This window comes from Hypanus sabinus, chromosome 4, assembly GCF_030144855.1.
Source record: "Hypanus sabinus isolate sHypSab1 chromosome 4, sHypSab1.hap1, whole genome shotgun sequence".
Classification (NCBI taxonomy): domain Eukaryota; kingdom Metazoa; phylum Chordata; class Chondrichthyes; order Myliobatiformes; family Dasyatidae; genus Hypanus; species Hypanus sabinus.
Window position 1 is genome coordinate 84,714,829 of NC_082709.1, and position 21,218 is coordinate 84,736,046.

Consider the following 21,218-nt stretch of genomic DNA (forward strand, 5'->3'; position numbering starts at 1 on the left):
CCGATGGGTAGAAGTTTTGGGGTGGGTGGGGTTTTTGATTATGCTGGATGCTTTACTGAGGTAGTGAGAAGCGTAGACAGAGTCCATGGACGGGAGTGTGATTTCTGTGATGTGCTGAGCTGTGTCCACAACTTAGCTGTTTCTTGCAGTAACCAATTTGCAGATAGCATGACTCTAGAAAAGGTAATGTGATAATGGCAGAAAGTGTTGCTTATTTGTCATGTTGATTGACTCTAGGAGCCAAAACATCTCCCGGAAATGGAAGCAGTTTATGGTCGATCAGGATGCAGCCTCGCTTCAGCACTCCACCCAGTGGACAGCTCCTTCAGCACTGTCACACTGCCTTAATACCCCACTGAGAGGATCTGCTAAATTCTTTACTTGACTGACTGGCAAGGAGTTCGAACCCACATCTTGCTGACTTGGCTAGTGCTGCCCATCAAACTGGGGCTGGAAAATTGGAAAACAAGGGTTTCATACTAAAGATACTTCCCATTCCTATTTCCATATGTCTGTCTTTGAATTTCTCTACCACCATGATGAGGTCACTCTCAGGTTGATGGCATGAACACTGATTCTCTAACTTGCAGTAATTTCTGACTCCTCTTCCCCTTCTCTCTTTTATCATACCCAATTCTGACTCCACTCTTAACCCTTCTCTCTTGCTCATCACCTCCCTTTGGTTCCCCTCCTCCATCCCTTTCTCCATTGGTCCACAGTCCTCTCCTATCCAATTCCTCCTCCTTCAACACTTTACCTCTTCCACTTATCACCTCCCAGCTTCTCACTTCATTTCCTCCTCTCTCACCCGGTTTCACCTATCATCTGCCAGCTTTTACTGCTCCCCTCCCCACTTCTTCTTATGGCCCAGGAATGAAAGGGTTATCATAAGAGAAACATTTTATAGCTCTGGGTCTGTACTCGCTGGAATTCAGAAGGATTGAAACCTTTCAAATGTTGAAAGGCCTAGATAGAGTAGTTCTGGAAAGGATGTTTCCCATGGTGGGAGAGTCTAGGACAAGAAGGCACAGACACAGGATAGAGGGGTGCCCTTTCAAAACAGAGATGCAGAGAAATTTCTTTAGCCAAAGGGTAGTGAATTTGTGGAATTTGTTGCCACGTGCAGTTGTGGAGACCAAGTCGTTGGGTGTATTTAAGGCAGAGATTAATAGGTTCTTGATTGGACATGGCATCAAAAATTAAGGGGAGAAGGCTAGGAACTTGGGTTGAGGAGCAGATAGGAAAAAAGGATCAGCCATGATTGAATGGCAGATCAGACTCGATGGGCTGATAGCCTAATTCTGCTCCTAAGTCCTAAGGTCTTATGGCCTTTTGCTCCCCTCTCTTCCAGTCATGATGAAGGGACTCAACCCGAAACATCGACTGTTTATCCCCCTCCATAGATGCTGTCTGACTTGCTGAGTTCCTCCAGCACTTTGTGTTTGTTACTCTTTCATCCTAAGGAACTGGAGAAGGAATCCTGTCAAGAAATAGCTATGGATTTATAGAGGAAAGCATCAACTTTGGTAATGGCAAGATGTGAGTGAAATAGCAAGAGGCAATAGTAGCATTCCATCTGTGAGCAAGATCTTTGGTTAAAATGTAAGTTACTTATCTCAGTGTATAAACTGTTTCTAACAAATCAGACAAATTAATAGCACAGATAAATTGATAGGTACAAACAAATTGTCTTTGATCTACGGTAATTGCCTGCAGAAAAAATGAATCTCAGTATAGTATATACATACTTCAATAATAAATTTACTTTCAACTTTGAACTTCCTAGTACAAGTTAACAGACAAGCACATTGATAGTCATAAAGTTATTTAGCAGAGAAACAGGCCCCTCAGCACAACTCAACCATGCCAACCAAGACAGCCTTCAAAAGTAGTTCCATTTGCCTGTGTTTGGTCTATATCCCTCTAAGTCTTCCCAATCCGTGCAAGTGTCTTTAAAATGCCAATGCACCTGCTGTAACCACTTCTTCTGGCAGATTGTTCTATAGAATACGCTCGGGGTGAAAAAGCTGCCCCTCAGGTTCCGATTAAATCTTTCCCCTTTCACCTTAAACCTATGCACTCTAGTTCCACATTATCCAGCCTTGGGGAAAGGACTCTGTGCATTCAGCCCTATCTATGCCCCTTGTGGTTTTATACACTTCTATAAGATCATTTCTCAGTCTGCTCTGCTCCAACCTCACCCCATAACTCAGTCCCATGAGTCGCGGCAGTGTCCTCATAAAGAACAGCATGGTAGTGTAGCGCCGGCGACCTGGGTTTAATTCTGCTGTTGCATGTACGTTCTCCCTGTGACTGCATGGGTTTCCTTCAGCTCCCCTGGCTTCCACCACATTGCAAAGACCTTCGGGTTAGTAGGTAAACTGGGCAGCATGGGCTTGTCCTGGTGTCCTGTTTCCATGTTATATCTCTAAATAATACAAATTAAATTAAGTAAATCTTCCCTGCACTTTATTTCCAGCTGAATAGCACCTTTCCTATAGTGGGGTGACCAAAAATGAACACAGTATTCTAAATGCAGCCTCACCAACAGCTTGTGTAACTGCAAAGGAACATCCCCACCTCTGTACTCCAGCACTCTGCCTTGATGCCAAAAGCCTTCCTCACCACCCTGTCAAATGCAATAATTAGCAGAGGGATGCTGTCACGCAGTGGTTCAGATTGGAACAAAATATTCCAAGAGCAGTGCTGAAGATGATGGAAATAGAACATAGAACAGTACAGCACAGCTTCTGAATCAGAATTTGATTACTGTCACGGACAAATGCGCAACTTGTTGTTTTGCAGCAGAAGTACATTGCAAGACATAAAAATACTGTAAGTTGCAATAAGAAATAGAAAAATTAAGTAAGTAGTGCAAGAAGAGAGCAGAAATAGTGAGGCAGTTGGTGTTCATGGAGTCATGGACCATTCTGACACTGGAGGGCAAGAAACCCCTGAAACATTAAGAGTGGTGGGTATATGGAGTGCAGTGCCAGGGCTGGTACATTGACAGTGGTGGGTATATGGAATGCAGTGCCAGGGCTGGTGGTAGAGGCCGGTACATTGACAGTGGTGGGTATATGGAATGCAGTGCCAGGGCTGGTGGTAGAGGCTGGTGCATTGAAGGAATTAAAGAAACTTTCAAATATACACATGGATTATAGAGAAATGGAGGGCTATGTTGGAGGAAAGGGTTAGAATGATCTTACAGTAGGTTAAAAAGTTTTGATCTTTTAATCGTGGGCTGAAAGGCCTGTGCTGTTCTGTAGTGTTCTGTGTTCTGTGTTTAAGAGAAAAGGTTATATTGATATTGTAAGATGAGGTTTGGGAGGAACAGGTTAAATACCAATACAGACTACTGGGGCCAAAAGGCCTGATTCTGAGCAGAATCAGGTTTATTATCACTGAGATATGTCATGAAATATGTTCTTTTGTGACAGAAGTACAGCACAAGACAAAAATTATTTTAAGTCACAATAAACAAATAGTGCAAAAGAGGAATAGTGAGGTGGTGTTCGTGACTCGTTCAGAAATCTGATGGCAGAGGGGCAGAGAGCCTCAGAGATTCTTTCAATCTCTGCTGCCAAGTATGACAAGAGCAGCAGGTGCAAGGTTACACTGCCATCTGCTGGTTTCCCTCCTCATTCTGGGAATATAGTATAATTGCCTCTGCTTCAACTTGGAACTCCTTCCCCAACTTCATTGTGGGAGCACCTTCACTGGAAGGAGGGAAATATCTTGAAATATTAATGAATGCAATGCAGAGGCTGTATAAGGAATTAGTCAGGCCACATTTAGAATGTTGTGAGCAGCTTTGGGCTCCATATCTAACAAACGATGTGCTGGCACTGGAGAGAGTCCAGGGGAGGTTCTTAAGAATGGTTTTGGGAATGAAAGGGTTAATGTATGAGGAGCATTTGATAGCTGTAGGTCTGTGCTCATGGCCATTTAGAAGAATGGGGGGGTGGATTTCATTGAAACCTATCAACTATTGAAAAGCATGGATAGAATGGATGTGGAATGGATGTTTCCTATAGTGGGGGAGTCTAGGACCAAAGGGCACAACTTCAGAATACGAGGATTTCCCTTCAGAACAGAGATGAGGAGGAATTTTTTTAACCAGTGGAAGGTGAATCTGTGGAATTCAGTGCCACAGATGGCTGTGCAGGACAAATCAATGGGTATATTTAAAGCAGAATTTGATAGGTTCTTGAATTGTAAGAGTGTCAAAGCTTATGGGGAGGAGAATGGGATTGAGAGGGAAAATAAATCACTCAATATCAAATACCAGCACAGTAATGCTCTTCAGCGCTAGCTGTAAGATCGGTGTTCAATTCCCACCACCATGTCTAGGGTGACTGTAGATTCTCACTGTGACTCTTGGGCTTCCTCTGGCTGCCCCAGTTTCCTCCCACATTTCAAAGATGTACAAGTCAGGGTTAGTCAGTTGTAGGCATGTTATGTTGGCGATGGAAGCGTGATGATATTTGCAGGCTGCCCCCAGCACAATTCTCAGACTCTGTTGGTCATTGTTGCAAACAATGCATTTCACTGTATCAGCGTACATGTTACAAATAAAGTTAATCTTTCATCTTCGGGATCTATGGGTCAAATGGCCCAATTCTGCTCCTATATCTTATGTCTAAATGAGGGGTTCCCAACCTGGACCCTACAGATCCCTTGCTTAATGGTATTGGTCCATGGCATCAAGAAGGTTGGGAACCTGTGGTCTAAATAAAAGGAGTAGGCCCCTTTTATTCTCAAAGGACAGAATTCCAATGGAGTATAGACATTCACTTCAATTGTATAGATCCCTCTGGAATCAGAGTCACTTTACACAAATCCTAGCGGATCAAGCTCTTTCGCATCACCTCCCACATGGATTTGAACGGATTCTGTCTCTTCCCAGTTGCTCCCATTGCACACAATGTTATTGCACAAAACTCCAACTAGTAAGTGATTTATTATTGTCATGTGTACCAAGATGCAGTGAAAGGCCTTTGCTTTGCATGTCATCCGGGCAGATCATTCCATTTATACTGCACATTGAAGAGGTAAAAAGGAAAACTGAATGCAGAATAAAGTGTTACAATTACAGAGAAAGTGAGATGCAGGTAAACAATAAAGTGCAAGGACCAGAGTGAGATCACATCCCCCCCCCCCCCCCCATCTCCAGACCTCTAGATGGAAGAAGGTTTTATTAATTTGGAGATGCAGACTGTAACAGGCCCTTCCAGCCCCACGAGCCTACACAGCCCAATTATTTTTTATTTAGAGACATACAGCACAGTACAGCCTCTCCCAGCCCTGAGGAAACCCATGCAGTCACAGGGAAAATGTACAAACTCCTTACAGATGGTGCTGGAGTTGTACTCTGAACTCCGAAGCCCAGGCTGTAATACTGTCACAGTAACTGCTGTGCTCCACAACACCCCAATTAACCTATTAATCTGTGAAGCTTTGTAATGTGAGAGGAAACCCACACAGTGACAGGGAAAACGTACAAATTCCTTACAGACAGCATTTGGTGTTGAACCCGGATTGCTGGTGCTGTAATAGCATTAGGCTAACTGTTACATTGTGTTGCCATGATGAGTGGATTCAGGCTGATGGGGGGGGAGGGCAGAGTGGAGGTAGTGACAGAGGCTGGGAGGTGAGAGGTCAAGGTGACACCGGGCTGCAGGTGATGAAATCTAGTGTTGTGAGGCTTTCCATTTTGCTCCCCACCCTAGTTCGAGCCCTGGGGACTGTATCCCATGGTGTAGATCAAATACCAGTCAGTTCCTGCCACTCACCACTTTCGGGCCTGTCTGTTTTCACAGAGGAATGCCTTCCACCTGTTGCCAAAGCCAGCGAGGCACAGTGACACCTTCCGATTCCTGCTGCTGACGTTCATCGCCGTGGCCTGCATCGCGGGGATTCTGATCGCCGGAGCTGTCATCTTCTGCCTGCGGCAAAATGCCAAGCGGCGTCAGAAGGGGAAGTTGGCTGGGATGGGCAATGAGGGAGCAGCGGACACCTCTCTCGAATATCAGGTACTATCCCTGGCATGATGACAACTTGGCCTCAAATATACAGTGTAGTCTCCACCCTCTCCATCCCCCAATAGCACTCATCCCCTCCAACATAATAACCACCCTCTAAATTACCCTCTACCCCTCCAACACACATCCACTTTTCAAATTACCCTCTACCCCTCCAATGTCACTCATCCTCCCTACATAGCATCCACCCTCCAAATTCCCCTCCATCCCTCCAACACACATCCACTTTTCAAATTACCCTCTACCCCTCCAATGTCACTCGTCCCCATCAACATATCCATCTTCCAAATTACTCTCTACCCCTCCATTGTCACTCACCACTCCAGCATAACATCAACCCTCCAAATTACCCTCTTCCCTCCACTCTATCTACCCAAGGCAAGAGAATGGGCTTGAGAGGGATAATAAATCAGCTCTGATAGAACAGCGGAGCACACTCAATGGGCTGAATGGCCTAATACTGCTCCTATGTTCTTATGGTTTTATGATCCTGCCATCCCTCCAATATCACCCATATCCCCTTTAACATAACTTCCACCCTTCCAAATTGCCCTCTATCCCTCCAATGTATCCTCTATCCCTCAATATTTCACCATCCCTCCAACTACCCCTGTCCAATATAACTCCCACCCCTCCAAAGTACTCCACCCGTCTAATATAAACCCACCACTCCAAAATAACCCTCAACTCTCCAATGGTCCACTCCAACAATTTAACATCCACTCCTCCAATATACCCACACCCCTCCAATATAACCCCCCCTCCAAGGCCCTCTGTTAGTTGAGTTGACCATGGATGTTGCAACCCAGCTGTCCATGTGATACCCAAGCCAGGGCAGTGTGATATGGAGAGCAAGCTGCTACCCATCGAGCAGGTATCACTCATCCACTCCAACATAACATCCACCCTCCAAATTACTCTCTACCTCTCCAATGCAGGAGTTGCCATTCAGCATTGAACTCAATGTAGGACTGCCTTAGGGACTCCAGCTAAGGGTCTCAAGGAATTTTACTCGGCATTTACTCCTGAAGCTTTCCCCATGAGTGGGCATAGCTACAAGGCAGTGGAAGTTTGAGATCAGAATTTTCCTTCTTCTAGGTGAGCTGCAACTGCAGCTGACGAGTCCCATCTGCCCGAAGTGCCTGGTTTTAAGGTGCCAATAACCCATTTTTGCCCCTTCTGCTGTCAGTAGAAATGTTCTGACTGGCTTAATAGCTAAGCCACACATGAAGGCCAGAAGGTTGTCAGAGGCTATTTGAGATGCACGCATTTAATCATCCTCAGTACCACCTGCCCTCCCCAGCTATAACAACCTTAAGGAAGCAAAATAACCACCCGTCCCTACAATATAGCCTCCAGCACACCAGTATATACCCTACCCTTCCAATATGCATTCTGCCCCTCATATATACATTCTGCCCATCCTGTCTAATCCCCACCACTCCAACAGAACCTCCAACCCTCCTATTTAACCCCCACCGCCCCTAAATAATCTGGCATGTAGCTGATTGTGAGGACGACCAGTGCAGACCATCTTGTGGTAATGATACCAACAGGCAGACTGAATATTTGTCTGCCCGGCAGGAGCTGTGCAGACAGCACATGGCAGCCAAGTCATCCTACACGCGGGCGGAGGCAGCGGATACGTCTCGGGTCAGCAGCGTCTCCTCGCAGTTCAGCGACGCACCGCAGGCCAGTCCCAGTTCCCACAGCAGCACTCCGTCCTGGTGTGAGGAACCAGTTCAGTCCAACATGGACATCTCCACCGGTCACATGATCCTGGTGAGTCCCTGCGACTGGGAGGGGTGGGGGGGTGGCCCCAGGCGGGAGTGGTGGGCTTGGCCTTGGACAGGGCCAGGGGCAAGGGTCGGAGAGCGAGGAGAGAGAACAGAGGGACGAAGAGGAGGGGTCTGAGGTGAAGTAAAGGAAGTCTGGGAAGGGGAAGAGAGATGAGTGAAGAGAGGAAGCGAGGATTGAGGGAGTGGAGGAGAGTGGTGAGGTAATCAAGATGAGTGAGAGGTGAAAGAGTGGAGGTTAGTGAGGAGAGGAGGCAAGGATTGAAGGAGTGAGGGGAGGTTGGAGGGTGAAGGAGAAGAGGAAAAGTTCAAGTTTCTAGAATCAGAGGACTACAGCACAGAAACAGGCCTTTCAGCCCATCAACTTCATGTCATTTGCCTAGTCCCATCAACCTGCACCTGAACCATAGCCCATTTATTGTCAAATATACAAGTCCATGTGTGCACAGATGCAATGAAAAACTTACTTGCAGCATCGTCAGAGCAACAGACACGAAGGAAAACATGAATGTAAGTTGTGCAAACATATACAATTAGAATAAGAAAAGCCAAGTCCATTTTAGTACCAACTGATCAAAGTGGTCATAGTTTCGCTAACTTGTAGTGATTAGGGTGGTGCCGGTTGGTTCAAGAACAAAGCGGTTGAAGGGAAGTAGCTGTTCCTGAACTTGGTGGAGCACTCCCTTGTATTAACCATTTCCACCCCAGGAGTTTTCCTGTGCATTCAAAGTGCTGTACCAGACCATGATGCACCCAGTCAGGATACTTTCAACAGAATATTTAAGGAAGTTAATGTTTGGTGACAAGCTGAACTTCCTAAGATACCAGTAAATTTGAAAGAATGCCAGGGATGTTGCCAGGACTTGAGGACCCGAGTTTTAGGGAAAGGTTGAATAGGTTTGGACTTTATTCCCGAGAGCACAGGAGAATGAGGGCAGATTTGATAGAAGTATACAAAATTATAAAGGGTATAGATAGGGTAAATGCAAGAAGGCTTTTTTGACTGAGGTTGGGTAGAACTAGAACTAGAGGCCATGGGTTAATGGTGAAAGGGGAACTGTTTAAGGGGAACATAAATGGGAACTTCTTCACTCAGAGGGTGGTGGGAGCGTGGAACGAGCTGCCAGCAGAAACGGTCGATGTGATTTCAACTCAATGTGATCCAAAGTTTGGATGGGAAGGGTATGGAGGGCTCTGGTTTGGGTGCAGGTCGATGGGACTAGGCAGATTAATAGTTTGGCATGGACTAGATGGTCAAAAGGCCTGTTTCTGTGCTGCCATGTTCTCTAATTCTATGACTCTGATTCTAAGAGAGTGAAAGGAAGTAAAGATGCCAGCTGGTTTGAGCACCAGATGGTTGAAGGGAACTAGCTGTTCATGAAACCCCTTATTCTTCTAAACCCCGGCAAGCACAGGCCCAGAACCATCAAACACTCCTCATACATTAACTCTTTCACCCGCAGTTACATTTCAAAAACCTCTGGACCCTCTTCAATGCCAGCATATCGTTTCCTGCATACGGGGATCAAAACTGCTCACACTACTCTGTACGGTCTGACCAATGCCTTATAAACTATTAGCATTACATGGTTGCCTTTATACTCTAGTCCTGTTGAATGAATGCTAACATTGCACTTACTTTGCAGAATCTCCAGAACTTAGCACAGCAGATCCTGGCAGCAGTACACTCTCAATGGGCCAAACAGCCTCTGGTAACCACGGCAACACTCCACCTAAGATGCCTATCTAAGCAAATGGCATTTGGCCCAAATCCCTCTAAAACTTATTAATCAAAGCAAATAAAAATAATACTGAAGCAAGGAACTGAGGATGCAGTCTGATAAATCAGTGGTGAAGACTCAGAATGATACAATGTACAAGTCATAAATAAATGCACATCAGTAAACAAATGTAAATAAACAAATTCAAATTCACATTTATTCAGATTTATTTATCAGATGTATTCAAAACATAAAGTGAAAACCAACCTCAGGATGTGCTGGGGGCAGTCTGCAAGTGTTGCCACACTTTACGGCACCAGCATTGTGTTTCCATGATGTTTGGCAGTACATACAGAATGCAACAAAACAGAACAACAGTAAAACAAGCCCCATTCCTCCCTCCCACCCACCCACACAGACGGACAGGCCTCCAGTCTCCAGGCTTCAGCAATCTTGTTCCAAGGACCAGGCTTAGGTTTTCAAGTTTATGAGGGGAGATTTACTCGGGTCCGGGGAATAAGGGGTTTCAGTAGGAGTCCAGAGGTGCTGAGGAGAAGGGGAGAAGTTCAAAGGGCTTCTGAAACTCCTCCAAGGTTGTGACATATTTGCTTCTTTTCTAGTCGTACATGGAGGACCACCTGAAGATCAAGGATCGTCTTCACAAGGAGTGGGAGGCCTTGTGCGCCTACCAGGCCGAGCCCAACTCTTGCTCCATTGCACAGAGTGAGGCCAATGTCAAGAAGTGCCGTAATCCCGCCTTTGTTCCATGTAAGTGCGAGCCAATCTGTTTTATTTGATTCATCCATGCCTTTTCTTGTAGTCGTTCATAACACGTGGGTTCATTGTCCACTTCCAATTGGATCCAATCCAGTCCTTCAAGAGGACTGGAATATAAAAACAAGGATGTAATGATGAGGCTTTATAAGTCATCGGCCAGGCTGCACTTGGAGAATTGTGAGCAGTTTTAGGCCCCTTATCTAAGAAAAGATGTGCTGGCATTGGAGAGAGATCAGAGGAGATGTACAAGAATTGATATCAGGAATGAAAGGGGTAGCATATGAGGAGCATTTGACAATGCTGGGCCTGTATGCTGGAGTTTAGAACAATGAGGTATGATCTCACTAAAATCTATTGAAAGTAGAATAGCCTGGATGTTGGGAGGATGTTTCCAATAGTGGGGGAATTTAGGACCAGGGTGCATATCTCAATATACAAGTACATCCCTTTAGAACAGTGATGGGGAGGACTTTCTATAGCCAGAAGGTGGTGAATTTGTAGAATTCATCACCACATTTGACTGTGGAGGCCAATTCACTGAGTATATTTAAAGCAAAGTTTGATAGGTTCTAGATTAGTAAGGACGTCAAAGGTCAAGGGGAGAAGGCAGGTGAATGGGGTTGAGAGGGATAATAAATCAACTTTGATAGAATGGCCAAATGACCTAATTCTGCTCCTTTGTCTTCTGGTCTTAAGTTCATTGTCCGTCAGAGAATTTCTCAGGGAAAGAGTGACTCATATGGTGAAACCTGGAGTTACATGCATCAGGTCAGAATAGAGTCATAGATCACCATAGCCCAGTAACAGGCCATTTGACCCCTCTAGTCCATGCTGTCCTGTTATTCTGTCTTCATATCCCTCCCATTTATGTACTTACCTAAACTTCTCATAAATGTTGCAATTGAACCCCCATCCACCAATTCCACTGGCAGCTTGTTCCACACTCCAAACTCTATTCCCCCTAAATATTCCACATTTAACCCTTAACCCATGACCTCTAGTTCTAGCCTCATGCAACCTCAGTGGAAAAAGCGTGCTTGCATTTAGCATATCTATATCCCCATAATTTTGTACACCTCTGTCAAATCTCTGCTTATTCTCCTACACTTTAGTTGATAAATTCCTAAACTATTCAACCTTTCCCTATAACTCAGATCCTCAAGACCTGGCAACATCCTTGTAAATTTTCTCTGTACTCTCTAAATCTTACTGATATCTACACTTGCAGTGTGGATTCGTTACCAGGAACAGCTAAATCTTCAGGCATCGATTCTCATTACCAATGGATAGCATTCACTTTAAATTGATAAGTAGGTTTATCATTATCATAGGTACCTAGGCACAGTGAGAAACTTTGTTGTACATACCATCCACATAGATAATTTCATTACAATTGTCTTATGAGGCGAAGCTTTTTTCTTTGAGTGAGGGAATATGAGTTTATCAGAGTCATAGAGTCATACAGAAGTGCAGCCAGAAACGGGCAGCCCTTCTGCCCATCTACCCCATGCTGAACCATCTAAACTGCTAATCCCACCACCTTGAACCGGACCATAGTCCCCCATACCCCTCCCACCCATGTACCTATCCGAACTTCTCTGAACATTGTAATCAAGCTTGCATGTACCACTTCCATTCATTCCACACTCTCACAACCTCTTGAGTAAAAAGGTTTCCCTTCATGATCCCCTTAAACTTTTTACCTTTCACCCTTAACCCATAACCCACTCAACTTCTGTGGAAAAACCCTGCTTGCATTTACCCTATCTATACCTGTCATTTTTTGTATTCCTCTATCAAATCTCCCCTCAGTTTTCAACGTTCCAAAGAATGAAGTCCTAACCTATTTAATGTTTCCTCATAACTCAGGTCCTCCTGTCCAGGCAATATACTTGTAAATTTTCTCTGTACTCTTTCAACTTCATTTACATCCTTCCTGTAGGTAGGTGACCAGACTGCACACAATACTCCAATTAGGCCTTACCAATGTTTTATACAACTTCAACATAACATTCCATCTCCTGCATTCAATACATTGAATTGTGAAAGCCAGTGTGCCAGAAGCTTTCTATATACCTACTCTGAATGAATAATGGCCCTGTATTCCCAGATCCCTCTGTTCTACAGCACTCCTCAGTGCCCTATCATTTACTCTGTAAAACTTCTGTGGTTGGACCTTTCACCTGTCTGCATTAAATTCCATCTGCCATTTTCCAGAAGGTCCAGAACTCGCTGCAAGCCATGATAGTCTTTCCTGCTTCCCACTACACTCCCAATCTTGGTGTGATCTGCAAATTTGCTGATCTAGTTAATCATTTTATTATCCAGATTATTGACATAGGTGACAAACAACGGACCCAGTACCAGCCCCACAACATACCACTGGTCACAGGCCAGCAATCAGAGAGGTGACTGTCTACTGCTGCTCACTGGGTTCTCCCACAAAGCCAATGTCTAATCCAAGTGACACACAAAGATTTTGGAGGAGCTCAGCAGGTCAGGCAGCATCTGTGGGAATGAATAAACAATCAATGTCTGGGGTCAAATCCCTTCATCAGGACTGGAAAGGAAGGGGGAAGAAGCCAGAATAAGGTGAGGAGAGGGGAAGGAGTACAAGCTAGGAGGTGATAGGTGAAAATACGCGTGAGATGAAGGAATCTGATAGGAGAGGGAAGTGGACCATGGGAAAAAGGAAAGGAGGAGGAGCATCAGGGAGAGGTGATAGGCAGGTGAGGAGAAGAGAAGAGGTTAGATGGGGCCAGAGTGGAGAATTGAAGAAGGGGGAGGGTATAAATTACTAGGTGTTGGAGAAATTGATGTTCTTGTCATCTTGCTGGAGACTACCTAGTTGGAATATGAGATAGAATTTGTAGCTAGTGCCTTTCTCTCAGGGCAGAGGTTGTTCATTTAAGGTGAAGGTAAAGTTTGGGGAGGTGGGTGGAGGAGGATGTCAAACAAATGTTTTTCAAACAGAGTGTGGTGGGTGCCTGGAACATACTGCCAGGGCTGGTACTGAAGACTGATACAATAATGCCATTGAAGAAGCTCATAGATGGGCACATGGATAGAAGGAAGTGGAGGACAATAGGTGTGAAAGTGGGAAGGGTTTGATTGATCATGGTGTAGGCTTATATACTGTAGGTCAACACAACATTGCGGGCCGAAGGGCCCATATTGTGCTGTACAGTACCATGTTAACAGTGTACTGTGGTAGTACAAAGGAAAACAATAGCAGAGTACAGAGTAAAATGTTAAAGTTACAGAGAAAGTGTAGTGCAGACAAATAATAAAGTGTGTAATGAGGCAGACTGTAAGGTCCAGAGTCCATCTTACTGGAGAGAGGGCCAGTTCAATAATCTTAAAATGGCAGGACAGAAGCTGTCCTTGAGCTTGATGGTACATTCTTTCAGGCTTTTGAATCTTCTGTCCAATGGGAAAACTGAGAAGAGAGTATGTCTGGGGTGGGAGGGGTATTTGATTATTTTGGCTGATTTACTGAGGCAGTGAGAAGTGTAGATAGAATCCAGGGAGAAGAGGCTGGTTTCCATGATGTGCTGAGCAGTGTCCACAACTCTCTGCAGTTTCTTGCAATCATGGGCAGAGCGGTTGCCAAACCAGGCGTGATCTATCTGGATGGGATGCTTTCTAAAGTAAAGATGAGTTTTATTTGTCACATGTACATCAGAGCGTACATTGAAATATGTCGTTTGTTTCAACAAGCAGTAATCCGAGGTTGTGCTTTGGGCGGCCCATGTGTATTATGGTACCAACATAGCATGCCCACAACCTTAACCAATATGTCTCTGGAATGTGGGAGGAAACCAGAGCACCTGGATTAAACCATGGGGAGAATGTACAAAGTTCTTACAGACATTGGTTGTTTTTGAACTCTGATCAGTGATCGCTGGCATTGCGCTAACCATTATGTTACCTTGCCAGGCCCCCAACCCCTCACCATGCATTGCTAAAAGTTGGTGATGATTAATAGGGGCATGCCAAGTTTCTGTAGCCTTCCGCTAAAATAAAAGCACTGGTGAGCTTCTTGGCCATGGTGTCTATGTGGTTGCACCAGGACAGACTGGCCAAGGTGCCTCTGTGGTTTACTTCAAAGCTTGAACTTTGGAAAGTCGACTGTATTCCTCTCCAGCATCTGCAGATTATCTTGTGTTTTAAGTTCTGGCTTCCTTCCCAATGCCTTGTACTCAGAACTGGACCCAAACTCCAGCTGGGAGACAGCCAGTTCTTTATACAAGCTGGCTCAATCCCTTTACTCAGGTACATTAACTACTCCAGCAATGATCAATTGCATATTTCACCAGCCATCTCAGCATCCTGCATTCTTCCAGGTGTTGTGCCTACACCCTTTGGTTCCTGATCAACCTACCCCTTCAGAAATTCCAGCAATCTCACCTTTACCTCGAAGTTGAAAAGTCCTCGAGGTGCGAGTTTTGATTTTCAAACACAACGTGCTGTTAATTATGAAAGAACGTCACAGGAACATTTAGTAACACCACGGTTGTTGGCATGAAGACAGAGCTGGGTTTGTCCAGTGTTCTGAGCGAATCAGATTAATGCATAGAAGCACACTGAAGTCCAAGGGCAAACACCCAGTGACAACAGACCCTCTTGAATTTATTGTACAAGTTGAATCTCATCTGAAGAACTGCAGCTGGTTCTTGGCATTCTACTGGGCCATCATCAATCTATTGGAAATGGCATGGTGTGGATTTACTGCAGTGGTGAGAGACTCAGCTTGTAAACTAATTCTCCTTGGAGTAGAGGAGCTTCTTAAATGGACGTGTTCAAAATTAATGATGGAGAGAATCAGGAGAAGCTTCGGTGGCAGGAGTTGAAGTTCAGGACGTAGAGCAAAGGTTGATCAGCAGGAGTAACAGTGAGGGTGTGAGTTTTCCTATGAGTGAGGGTGAATTCCCTTAATGGAGAATGTTTATGTGTGACTTTGTTTAATGTGAGAGGTGGATTCACGGGCATCCACCACATGGTCCTCAGCAGATCAGTGTCAGGATCCAGTGACATGGAATGCAAGACAACTGGGGCCCTTCACAGCTGCAGCCTTCCTCCACCTTCACTGCTGTTCTGCCAACTCCACCGTTGAGGTCTTGGTTGGATTGCTTTTTGTCCGGAACCTCCCCCTGAGCTTATCTCCAAGGGCCTATAGAGGGCTACACTCCAGATGGCATCTCTCTTGGGATCTCAGAAACTCACAGGCCTGTCCACCACAGCAAGATGATGATCCTCATAGAATTCTCCTTTGTAGAGTTGCAGACCAAAACAGGCCTGTCAGCTCAACCATTCCATACCGATCAGGGTGCCCACTTCTTGCATTCAGTGCCTATTCCCCTGAGTCCCATCCCTCCATGTATCTATCCAAGTTCTCCTTAAATATTATGGAACATACCCCAACTACTTTTGAACAATTTCTTTTCTTCGGTATTCACTAAGGAGAAGGATATTGAATTATGTAAGGTATGGGAAACAAGTAGGGAAGTTATGGAAACTATGACGATTAAAGAGGAGGAAGTGCTGGCACTTTAAGGAATATAAAAGTGGATAAATCTCTGGGTCCTGACAGGATATTCCCTAGGACCTTGAGGGAAGTTGGTGTAGAAATAGCAGGGGCTCTGACAGAAATATTTCAAATGTCATTCGAAACGGGGATGGTGCCGGAGAATTGCTGTATTGCTCATGTGGTTCCATTGTTTAAAAAGGGTTCTAAGAGTAAATCTAGCAATTATAGGCCTGTAAGTTTGACGTCAGTGGTGGGTATGTTAGTGGAAAGTATTCTTAGAGATGGTATATATAATTATCTGGATAGACAGGGTCTGATTAGGAACAGTCAACATGGACTTGTGCGTGGAAGGTCATGTTTGACAAATCTCATTGAATTTTTTGAAGAGGTTACGAGGAAAGTTGACGAGGGTAAAGCAGTAGATGTTGTCTATATGGACTTCAGTAAGGCCTTTGAAAAGGTTCCACACGGAAGGTTAGTTAGGAAGGTTCAATCTTTAGGTATTAATATTGAAGTAGTAAAATGGATTCAACAGTGGCTGGATGGGAGATGCCAGAGAGTAGTGGTGGATAACTGTTTGTCAGGTTGGAGGCCGGTGACTAGTGGTGTGCCTCAGGGATCTATACTGGGTCTAATGTTGTTTGTCATATACATTAATGATCTGGATAATGGGATGGTAAATTGGATTAGTAAGTATGCAGATGATACTAAGGTAGATGCCGTTGCGGATAATGAAGAAGGTTTTCAAAGCTTGCAGAGAGATTTAGGCCAGTTAGAGGAATGGGCTGAACGATGGCAGATGGAGCTGATAAGTGTAAGGTGCTACATTTTGGTAGGAATAATCCAAATAGGACATACATCATAAGTGGTAGGGCATTGAAGAATGCAGTAGAACAGAGTGATCTAGGAATAATGGTACATAGTTCCCTGAAGGTGGAATCTCATGTGGATAGGGTGGTGAAGAAAGCTTTTGGTATGCTGGCCTTTATAACTCAGAGCATTGAGTATTGGAGTTGGGATGTAATGTTAAAATTGTACAAGGCATTGGTAAGGCCAAATTTGGAGTATCGTGTACAGTTCTGGTCACCGAATTCTCGGAAAGATGTCAACAAAATAGAGAGAGTGCAGAGAAGATTCACCAGAATGTTACCTGGGTTTCAGCACCTAAGTTACAGGGAAAGGTTGAACAAGTTAGGTCTTTATTCTTTGGAGCGTAGAAGGTTGAGGGGGGATTTGATAGAGGTATTTAAAATAATGAGGGGGATAAATCGAGTTGACGTGGATAGGCTTTTTCCATTGAGAGTAGGGGAGATTCAAACAAGAGGACATGAGTTGAGAGTTAGAGGGCAAAAGTTTAGGGGTAACACGAGGGGGAATTTCTTTATTCAGAGAGTGGTAGCTGTGTGGAACGAGCTTCCAATAGAAGTGGTAGAGGCAGGTTCGATGTTGTCATTTAAAGTAAAATTGGATAGGTATATGGACAGGAAAGGAATGGATGGTTTTGGGCTGAGTGCAGGTCGGTGGGACTAGGTGAGAGTAAGCATTCAGCACGGACTAGAAGGGCCGAGATGGCCTGTTTCCGTGCTGTAATTGTTATATGGTTTATATGGTTACTTCCTTGGGCAGCTCGATCCGAATATTCACCACCCTCTGCTGAAAAGTTGTCCCAGGTTACTGCAGGAAGCAATGAAAGTGATAGCGTGGGTGTTGTAGATGATCTTTGTGTCCTCACTGGCTACAGGAATAATACCAGAAGATAGGAGTGTCACAAGTATTGTTCCATTGTTTATTAGAGCATAGGACATAGGAGAAAAAATTGAGTCTGCTTCGCCATTCCATCATGGTGATTTATTAACCCTCTCAGCCCCATTCTCCTGTTTTCTCTCATAACCTTTGGCACCTTTATTAAATACATATCAACCTCCACTTTTAACATAAGTAGGGACTTGGCCTTACGGCCATCTATGGCAATAAATTCCACAGATTCACCACCTTCTGCTGAAAGAAATTCATCCTAATCTCTGTTCTAAATGGACATTGTTTTATTCTGAGGCTGTGTCCTCTAGTCCTAGACCCCTCCACTACAGAAAACATCCTCTCCACGTTCTCTCTATCTAGACCTTTCAATAATCGATAGGTTTCAATGAGATCCCCCACCCCCATCCACCGAGTACAGATCCAGAGCCATCAAATGTTCCTCATACATTAACCCTTTCATTCCCAGGATAATTCTCGAGAACCTCTCCAAAGTCAGCGCACTCTTTCTTGATAAAGGGCTCAAAATTGCTCACAATACTCCAAGTGCGGTCTGACTAATGCTTTATAAAGGCTCAGCACTACATCTTTATTTTTTATATTTCAGTCCTCTCAAACTGAATGCTAACATTGCATTTGCCTTGCTTACCACCAACTCGTCCCTTTGTACCTCTGATTTCTGAATTTTCTCCATGTTTAGAAAATAGTCTACACCTTTATTCCTTCTCTAAAGTGAATGACTACACACTTGTACGTAGAAATATTGAAGCATACAGTGAAATGTGATGTTTACTTCCATGAGCAAAACAGTCCAAGGACATGAGGATGTGCTGGGCACAGCTCACAAGTGTCACCATGCTTCTGGTGCCAACATAGCATGCCCACAACTTGCTAACCCTAGCCCATACGTCTTTGGAAAGCAGGAAGAAGTAGAACAACCAGAGGAAATCTATGCGGTCGTGAAGAGAACATACAAACTCTGTACAGACTGCAGAAGATCACTGGCATTATAATGCATTATGCTAACCAGAACACTAATGTGTGAAAATGGGACTTGTTTGGATGTGTATTGTGGTCAGCATTGACAAGCTGTGCCAAGATCAACTGGGCCTATCAACTTTCCACACAATGAAAGCGCATGGAATGTTAGCCTTCACTAGTTGAGTGATTGAGTTCAAGAGCAGTGCAGTAATGTTGCAGCTCCATAAACCCTGGTTAGACCACACTTGGAATATTGTGTTTAGTTCTGATCACCTCCATTGGAAGTATATGGAAATTTTGGAGAGGGTGCAGAGGAGATTTACCAGGATGCTGCCTGGATTACAGAACATGTCTTATGATGAAAGATTGAGCAAGCTAGGGCTTTTTCTCTTTGGAGCCAAAGAGAATGAGAGCAGACTTTATAGAGGTGTGCAAGATGATAAGAGGCATAAATCAAGCGGATGCCCAGAGACTTTTTCCCAGAGGGGAACTGGACATAATTTCAAGATGATTTGAGGAAAGTATCAAGAAAATGTCAGAGATAAGACTTTTACTACAGGAGTGATGGAACCCACTGCCAGGGGCTTAGTAGGGAAACTCTAAGATAGCCACATGGATGAAAGAAAAATGGAGGGAAGGGTTAGAATGAACTTAGAGAAGGTCAATCGGTTGGCACAACGTTATAGGCCGAAGGGTGTGTACTGTGCTCTGTGAAAGGCCTATTTCTGAGCTGTATGACTTGATGGCTTTTGGTTACTTCTACCTGTGTTCCCATGGACAGATCATCTGCACTAGTGGACTGGAGAAAGATGAGATATAAGGCCCACTAAGTTCATCCATGACTCAGTGTTGGTACCACCAACCTAGTCCTGGTGACAGCCATTGAAATCCCCACCTTGGGGACACTGAATGTGGCAATACAGATAGAGAGGGTGGTAAAGGCATGCAGCATGCAGCATGCTTGCCTACATCAGTGGGGCCACTGAGTACAGAGCCAGGAAGTCACGTTGTAGCCACATAAAATTTTGGTTAGGCCACACTTGGAGTATTGTGTGCAGTCCTGGTTGCATCTGTATAGGAAGGATGTCAGGGCTTTGGAGAGGGTGTAGAAGAGATTCACCAGAACGCTGCCTGGGTTAGAGAATGTGAGCTATAAGAAGAGGCTGGGCTGTTTTCTCTGGAGTGGCAGAGGCTTAAGGACAACCTGATAGAACTTTATACAGGCAGAGTCAGGGTAGATAGTCATGTTTTTCCCAGGGTAGAAATGTCAAATACTGGAAAGGCATATCTTTCAAACAAAAGGGGAGTAAGTTTAAAGGAGATGTTTGAGGCAAGTTTTTTTAAACCGGTGGGTTCCTGGAGCTGTCGTAGAAATAGAGACAATGGATATTTATAGAGTCATGGAGTCATAGAGCACAACAGCACACAAAAAAACAGGCCCTTCAGCCCATCTAGTCATGCTGAAATATTATTCAACCTGATTCCCTTGACCTGTACCTGGACTATAGCCCTCCATACCCCTCCCATTGATGTCCTTAACAAAACTTCTCTTAGATGTCCAAATCAACCTACATCCGCAACTTCCGCTGGCAGCTCGTTCCACACTCTCACCACCTGCTGAGTGAAGGCATTCTCCCTCATGTTCCCATTAAATATTTCACCTTTCACCATGTAGTTCTAGTCTCACCCCACCTCAGTGGAAGAAGCCTGCTTGCACTTACCCCAACTATACCCCTCATTATTTTGTATAACTCTATCAAATCTCCCTTCAATCTCCTACACTCTGGGGAATAAAGTCCTAACCTATTCAACCTTTCCCTATAATTCAGCTTCTCAAGTCCTGGCAACATCTTTGTAAGTTTAAGAGGACGTCGGATAGACACACAATTATGTAGATAATTTTTGGATCTGAATCATATAAAGGCAGGTTTAAATTAATTTGGCATTATGTTCAGCACAGACATTGTGGGCTGAAAGGCCTGGTCCAGCGCAGTACTGTTCTATGTTCTACACTATACTGTGTAATTCTATAGTGTACCAGGGTGTTCTATTTAGAGATACAGCACAGTAACAGGCCCTTCTGGCCCAAAGAACTCACACTGCCCCATTACACTATGTGACCAATTAGCCTACTAATCCATGCAGCTTTGGAACGTAGGAGAAAACCGGAGCACCCAGAGGAAAGGCACATGGACATGGGGAGAACATACTGAAAATACTGTATGATTTTGACAATCGAACCTGGGTCGCTGGCACTGTAATAGTGCTGTGTTAACTTCCATGCTACCGAGCCACCACTGTTAAACAAGTAGACAGAGGTAGACAACCTGTTTCATGTCGTAGGCAGGAACTGCTTCCTGCAAGGAATTTTCTTCAACGAGTGATCTTTGGAGATTTCTTCTCTGAGTGTGTCATCAACTGTAGTCCTCTCCCACAGGCTGAGCTTATTAGGTGGAAACTCCTGCTGCTTTCAGCTGGATACAGCCGGTGGGCAAGGCTCCCTGCCAGACAGTGAATCATACCCATTTTCCAACTTCAAGCAATGAATAAATATAAATGGAACCATAAAATCAAATATTGAAGTTTAAAGGCAGCTTTCCTTGTAGATCACCCC

General features: G+C 44.5%; 1 protein-coding gene across 5 annotated transcripts in view; it reads left to right on the forward strand.

Moving 5' to 3' along the window:
* Window positions 1-21,218, forward strand: part of ptprna (protein tyrosine phosphatase receptor type Na) — a 224,980-nt gene that overhangs the window by 164,808 nt on the left and 38,954 nt on the right. For all 5 annotated transcript variants that reach the window (XM_059967586.1, XM_059967584.1, XM_059967588.1 and 2 more), the window contains 3 exons: window positions 5,823-6,035; window positions 7,629-7,826; window positions 10,182-10,329. In XM_059967586.1, the coding sequence (XP_059823569.1) occupies window positions 5,823-6,035; window positions 7,629-7,826; window positions 10,182-10,329 (559 nt within the window). The remainder of the gene's footprint in view (window positions 1-5,822; window positions 6,036-7,628; window positions 7,827-10,181; window positions 10,330-21,218) is intronic.